The 7,500-nt window shown below is 38.7% G+C and overlaps 1 protein-coding gene across 1 annotated transcript in view; it reads right to left on the bottom strand.

Annotated features, from left to right (window-relative positions):
• The window catches only part of LOC136841952 (uncharacterized), a 3,013-nt gene extending 171 nt beyond the window's left edge, over window positions 1–2,842 (bottom strand). Inside the window, exons 1-6 of the mRNA XM_067109362.1 lie at window positions 2,358–2,842; window positions 1,996–2,162; window positions 1,707–1,759; window positions 1,432–1,543; window positions 1,144–1,299; window positions 1–980 (exon numbers count right to left, since the gene is read on the bottom strand). The exon at window positions 1–980 is cut by the window's left edge and continues 171 nt beyond it. Coding sequence (XP_066965463.1) covers window positions 674–980; window positions 1,144–1,299; window positions 1,432–1,543; window positions 1,707–1,759; window positions 1,996–2,162; window positions 2,358–2,828 — 1,266 coding nt within the window. The 5' untranslated portion in view covers window positions 2,829–2,842 and the 3' untranslated portion in view covers window positions 1–673. The remainder of the gene's footprint in view (window positions 981–1,143; window positions 1,300–1,431; window positions 1,544–1,706; window positions 1,760–1,995; window positions 2,163–2,357) is intronic.
• Between the last annotated feature and the right edge of the window lie 4,658 nt (window positions 2,843–7,500).

Here is a 7,500-nt window from a genome sequence, read left to right as displayed (position 1 = left end):
GGTCTAACACAAAGTTGCCCATCTAAGCAAACATCAAGTTGATCAACATGAAGATGAAGAATCATCCAAGCAAACAAAATCTCAATAAATAAAAGCAGAAAGCCATCCAAACAAATGAATGAAAATATCCATCCAAACAAACAAAAAACATGCTAAGTAAAGACAATGAACCCTCCAAGGAAGCAAGAAGACAGAACCTCACAAACAAACAAAAGGCCAATTAAATAAAGATTAACAATCATTCAAAAGAAAAAAAAACAGTCAAATGAAGACAAACACCTATATATTCAAACCAACAAAAAAGTACAATTAACGACAAAAATATATCAAAACCAACATAAAAAGTTAAAAAAAAGTCACCAGAACAAAGAGGTATCCACAGAAAGACGAGGAACATCTAAAGACAGGTTTAACCATTTTTTTTGTTATTTATTTTACTCTGATTACATTACAGGATACTTTTCTTAAATCAAACGTTTATTCTAAAGGCATCTTCACTACTAACAATTTTGGCAACCCCATGACGCCATAGAGTGAAACTCCATCAAGTCGCCGGAACAAACCTGACAGCCCGATAATCATTGGCATTCCCAGAATGTCACTGGATATGCACACATGCAATACTAGCAATCTTTGGCAAGTTTTGACGCTGCTGGAGTATAACTCTGTGACGTCACTGGATAAGCATGTCTAAGATATTGGTAATCTTAGGTAACGCCCTAAAGTCCCTGAAATATAACCGATGAGCTGCTATAGAATTCATAAAATCGAGGTCTTTCAATATTTTCTTGTTCGAGCGTAAGTCAGGTTCAAGGTCGAAGGTCAGCTGGTGTCTCACCTCACTGGTCAATTGTCGCCATTGTTCCTCTGAACATTGAGGGTAAACGTCTGAACAGTCAGCTCCATCTCTTCCGTATGAACCGGCTTCCAGGATGCCGCCTTTAGGAAGGTCAACCACTGCCCATTCGGCAAGGCCAAGCCTAGAGGAAGAGCAAAGTAACATAAGAATGAGAAATTCAAGATGGCTTTTTATTTGAAATTACTTTTATGGAATACTTTGGCTCCATCTCCTCTGTTACTTTTAATAGCCCTTCGAGATACCTGAACAAGGGAGAAACGAGACGACAGATCTTTTCAACTCACGTATAGATTTCAGTGAAAACTTTGGTCAGTCCTTGATCCAATTCCGTGCCACTTGACCAGACGATTTCAAAGTTTGTTTCGCAGACTATCCTTAAGGTGCACCGATTTCCTCCTAGATTTATCATGTAGTAAGCCCTGAAAAAAAGAAAAAAAAAACTGTAACAGTGAAAGACCTTGCAGTTTTCTTGTGCTGGTGAACTAATAAAAGCTATATAGCATAATTATGGAGTATTCAGAAATCATGACAATCATCGAAGAGACGATTCCAGTAGAGTGGTGAGGCTTCACCTCATGAAAGGTATGGCAACATCGGCGGCCATATATCCCTCCTTCCCGTTAGGTGTGGCTCCATTCTCTTCCTCAGCAACCTTGTCCTCGGAGTAACGCCTCCTTCGTCCTCCTAAGAGAATAATTTTTATGAGCAAAAGATAAATATAATAAAAAAGATTACATTTTAGACTTATCGGACTGCTGAAGTTAACAGAAATTTAGCTAAATGAAATCATGGTGAGAAGGCACGGAATTTTCTGCAGTAACTGTGTTTCTAAGAAGAGACTCGCTACTGGCAAGAGACTGGGACCGGACGAGGTCCTGGAACAAGTTACTCTGAAGGAAACTGCAAGATTTTGAGAGGGGATATAGATTTCGGAGGTACTTTGTGACTCAGGAATTATAAAGTATTGCTTGTGAATTTAGATTAGCAACTTAATACTGCAGTTAAATTAGAATTTGGTGATGGATGAATTTAGGGGTTGGAAATGGATACGAAATTAGAGTCACATTTCACACACCGAAGACGTCCCTTGTGGTCTAGTAGCCAACAGGACTTAAGATTAACAACCAGTTCATTTGGAAAACACCAGCCTCTGACACTCACCCATCGCTGCGGGAATATTAACCGAATTATCATTGTTCTGATTCGAATTACTATTAGCTGCGTTAATATTTCCAAGGTTGTTGTTGTTATTGTTGTTGTTATTATTGTTGTTGTTCAGGTTGTTATTCACGTTATTGGCCACCTTCGAAATAGAAAAGAAATAGATGTTAAAAAGCTCTTGACGTTTCACATTTCGGTGCCAAAATCTGGAAAAAAATATTTTAAAATATCATATAGATCAGAGAAACAATCAACTCTATGTTTTAATAACGCTTAATATATAAATTTCTTGAAATATGAATATTTGTAGGCATGCTTACCTCTGTTCCTTCCTTACCTGAGTTACAATATTGACGACGCCCAGGAGGAACCCTATGAAGCTGTAGGCATTGAACCCTGAGTCCTGGTGGTCTCCACATTCCCCTTGACCCCCGTCAGGGATGTACACGAGAGAGGGCGCTTGCGTAGTCGTTGGCATTGAATCCTTTGGCTCCTCCTTGATCCTCTGGGACTTCTTGGCAAATCCTGTTGAGGATGATAGGATCCCCAGAGGGTCAAGGACTGATGTAAAAGACGTATATCCAGATGGTGACCTGGTTTTTTCCGGTGGAGGTCTTCTAGGCAAGTGGGTATGACCTGCCCTAAGTGGATAGCGTCTTAGGGAGGTCGGATGAAGTCGGGAGGGCACGGGGACTAAAGGGAAATGGGTACCAGGCAATGGCATGGGGAGATGAGAGTTGATGGGCATGGAACGGGCGTTGTTAGGAATGTATGGTGATGAAAAGTTATATGAGACTGGTGAAAGCATCTCACTAGTGTGGTCTGTTTCTGAAAAAAACATATATAAAAAATATGAAATTAGTAATAAAAAAAAGTTTGAATCGATACAATTTACATACATGTTGGTCATTTTTAACATCTCATTAATTTGGTCTGGTTTTCAAATCATAAAGAAACAAAGGAAATGCGAGTCCAGACAAGCATTTATGTGGTTCAAAGTAATTTCGTATCAGATGAAGTTAATAAGAGCAAGTACAGCAACAATAATAATAGCAGCAGTTTTTGTTGCTTTAGTAATAATAATATCTACCGTTGAAAACAAATATTGCTTACATAATTTTTTTGCCAAAAATCTAAATACGTCATTTACAAGAAGAAATATAAATCAAAAGCAGATTATCTTAAAATATGCTTAAAAAAAGATTTTTAATAAATATCGGCGCATTACTTCGAAGAGCATAATTCCTTTGGATAAAGGAAGTACGATACATAAAATGTATTATAAATGAAAGGCATTTCAACTGTTAGTGGATTGCCTAAGATAAATCCATTCTGAACAATGTGGTGTAGAGTAGAGGTTGTCAACCTCCCAGCCAACTTGCGATCTCATGATTCCCTTAGTTACCGCATCCTGGTAAGTAGATATGGTAATGACTGTAGTGTGGATAGAACTATGTGTTCGAAACTCCTGCTCCACTTGTAAATCAATGGAGATCTAATGTGGATAGAAATTTTTTTACAACTCACAAATACTGATATGACGACAAGGAATTCGTGTACAATCAGCCTCTTCCTTCAACGATTTTCTATGTGATATCTGCGACTGGTGCGGGACTGCCAGCTTGTGAACGTTGGCTCCAGCTTCATCAGAGCAAGCGGCGGCGACTCGCTGCCCCCTGCTCTGATCAGCGACGCTAAATGAGTCGATTGCAAGTCTTCAACAGTCAAGGAATAACCCAACTGAACCAAGCAGGCTCTTGGGAAGGAGAGTAAGAACAAATTAACATCTTAACAGAGTCGTCGGTACTCTTACGCATTTTTTCACTTATCCCCAACTTCTGGCACCCTCCGCTTCTCAACCTCGCTTGAGCTATTTGGTCGTTTTGCTAGTCAATGAGGTTCTCTTTTTGAGTGATGTTTAACGGATCCACAAACTAGTATGACACTGGCATTTGGATGAGGTCAGAAAAGTAAGTTAATTTTCCGTGATCCATGAAAATTACTGGGGTTGTTTTCTAAGTTTTATTATTTACAGAAGCTAAGTCTCTGGAAAGCAGTTTTTTTTTTTTTTTTTTTTTTTTTTTTTTTACCAAATACCGATCATTCCTTTTCCAAACTTTTAATCGGTCTATGTGAGTTACGTTTTCTTAGTGTACAGTATATGAGGAACTTGCTTAAATGTGAATGAGCCACTTTTTTTCTCAGGTTATATGCCAAACTTTTTCTTCTCAAAAAGTGTATGTGAAGATATTTGTTTTCCAACGCAGTTAAACGTGTTGATTTTTCCACAGTATTACTGTAACTGAATCCCCCCGCCTTTTTTTCAAAATTGTTGCGGGAAAAACTTTCTTCAAGCAAGTGCGGAATTCTTTTTCACCAAGATTTTGTGAAACACTTTCGGTATTTACGAAGCCCTGTTTCATAGTTGTTTTGAGAAAGTTTTCGTAAAGTATCTTAGTGAAGCACTTCTTGCCAAAGTGTTAAGCGACGAATTGAAACTGGAATAACATTTGTATACTTTTCCATATAGCTAATTTGCGGAGCCCATATCTCCTAAGACTAATACAAATGATATCTGCTTACCTGAATCTTATATTATATGGAGAACAAAGTGATCCCCCAAGCGGGAGCAGAGGAAATATTTTTTGCACTCACAAAAATCCAGCAGCACTTCAAAGATCTCTAGTTACCTGTGCGTCACTGAGTAAAATTATAAAGCACACAGTCAAGTGTACAGGTAGGACTTCGAGGAAGTGTGGGTGTTACTAGAGAGAGAGAGAGAGAGAGAGAGAGAGAGAGAGAGAGAGAGAGAGAGAGTGGTGGGGTGGAGGGGTAGGGGGTGGGGGTGAGAGTTGCTACGCGGGGTTCTGTTATTATGCGTGAAGGTGGTGATGGTCACTCTTGTGTTGCCAACACATCCTTCGCGAAGGAGCGTTACGTCAGGTTGAGCCTGTGAGCTTTCCCAGTCTGAGCGGAGAAGCCTCTTCAGTAAACTTTAAGAAATTTGTGTAAAAAGTTGTGCTATTTTGCTGGAACATCAAGTAAGCGATTTCTAGGTTTTTCCTTTGCTACCAGAAATGACAGACTTCATTTCACTCCTGAGTTCTCTGGATCTGACTGCTCCATGGGATGCTGCAGCGCATCTCGCCTTCCGAAGCGGAGTGGAAAATATCACTAGAGATTTCATGGACAGTAGAAGGGAGGGCGGCGCCATATCTTGGTTCTGGGGTCGACAACCCGAGCTTCGTCAAGTGAACGTCAACCATCTGTTCGACTCGGATGCAACGTCTCTGCAAAACACTCTGAACTCGTTTTCTGTGGACCTCGAATCCTCTGAGGAAAGACCTGCGTATTTCGACAACCCGGGCGTAGGGGCAAATAGAGTCAGGAGACAGGTGCCACCTGGCCACCATCCATATCCGTCGTACTTCGACCCAGGGGTCATGGCGCCACTAATGGTGTTGCCAAGGATGGTGCCGAATTCAAGGTAAGGTTTGAGAATACCCTAAGAGAAAAGAAAAAGAATTCAAAAAACTAATTTTGTAGGGTCAATAGGAACCTTTCCGGAATTTTTGGAAAGCTAACGGAATTTCTCTTGATACAGTTCTGTACTATGAGGGAACTTCATTGTAATTGGGAAATGCTTTAATTGCAGTCACTATAAACAGGCTGAGAGAGGAGAACTAAGTGAGTAATTTTGTGCCTCATTAATATGTTATTTTTTTCGAGCAAAAGATATCATCGTAGCATAAGTGTCCTTAGAAAAAACTAGTCAATATCAACACATTTAACCGACGACTGAGTCAAAATTGAAATCCTTTAGGGCTAAGGTGACTTTTAAGACTTGAAGTGAGTAGATGGTAAAAGAAAAGGCTTAATGTTGATATGATATATATATATATATATATATATATATATATATATATATATATATATATATATATATATATATATATATATATATATATATATATATATATATGTGTGTGTGTGTGTGTGTGTGTGTGTGTGTATATATTATATATATATACATATATATATAACATTAAGTGATATTCTCTTACCATATATATCTATATATATAAAAATGGATGTATGAATGTATGTGTATGTGCATGTTCCACATTCACTCTGAAATGCATTGAACAATTTCAACCAAACTTGGTATAATATGACTTACTATCTCGGAAAGAACGCTGTGGGTTTAAGACACCACAAGCACCAAAGGGGCGATGTTGGAAGGGCTCCCCTGAAACGGGGCTGGTTCTGCCAGTGAAATGGGCTGGTTACTCCTGTAGACTTAGCAACTTTACGAATTTATCATACCTAATTTCGGTATACTACTTATGACTTACTATCCGGAAAAGAATACTGTTGGGGTAAGACATCAATGGCATCAAGGGGGTGGGGGTTGGGAAGGGGATGACAGAGACAGATTGAGAGGGAGATGAAGTGAAAGAGAAGAGTGGAATGGATGTTAGGGAGAAGAAAGAGAGAAAGAGACAGGGATGGTTGGAGAGAGAGAGAGAGAGAGAGAGAGAGAGAGAGAGAGAGAGAGAGAGAGAGAGTTATCAGCTGTCATTCAGAGTTTTCCCGGGCAGCGCTGGGTTGTCAGCTAGTCTATATCTATATCTATATCTATCTATCTATCTATCTATCTATCTATATTTTTTCATAATACAGTAAGCTGAAGAAAAGGAAATCATCCTCGAAAGCGGAGGAGAAAGAGGACAAGACGCAAGACAAGAAGAAGCCCCCAATTATCTTTGTGCCTGAAGAGAAGACAGAATGTATCAAGTCTGGTCAGTTGTCTTCCTTCGGATTCATGTCGTTCATCATGGCTGTGGTCAACATCGTCATCAATATCGCCAACAATATCAACAACAACAATAACAACAATAATAATAACAATAACAACAACAACAACAATGACAACAATATCAACATCGCTAACAATAACAACAATGTTAACAGCGCTAACGAGGTAAGTTGTTCTTGCATATAATATGTATACTTCTGCTATGCATATATAATATATATATATATATATATATATATATATATATATATATATATATATATATATATATATATATATATATATATATAGAATATTCCACCAATTATATGCAGACATGTTTATTCTGTTTGTCTGAAATATATTCATTATAAGAGTTCATCATATGAATGTCTGTATCTAATTATGTATATAGATTAATTGAGAGAAATATATGATCGATATCCAGTCAAAAATGTACTTCCTTCTCCTACAGGTGATGGTTGGAAGACGTCTTCAGCGACTTCTTCAGTTGCAACAAAAGCTGGCGAATCACGTCGCAAGAAGCCAGCTGAGGACCAGGCGATGGTCTGAAGAGGTGGGGCCGTTGAAAGAGACAATCGTTCTTTCGGTCTGAATATCCGCTATCCCTGGGACATCCTATGCTTCAGTTTGATGAAGCATTATGGGAAACCCACTTTCC

The sequence above is a fragment of the Macrobrachium rosenbergii genome, chromosome 9 (genome assembly GCF_040412425.1).
Source record: "Macrobrachium rosenbergii isolate ZJJX-2024 chromosome 9, ASM4041242v1, whole genome shotgun sequence".
Classification (NCBI taxonomy): Eukaryota; Metazoa; Arthropoda; class Malacostraca; order Decapoda; family Palaemonidae; genus Macrobrachium; species Macrobrachium rosenbergii.
This window is presented reverse-complemented; position numbering and strand designations above follow the sequence as displayed.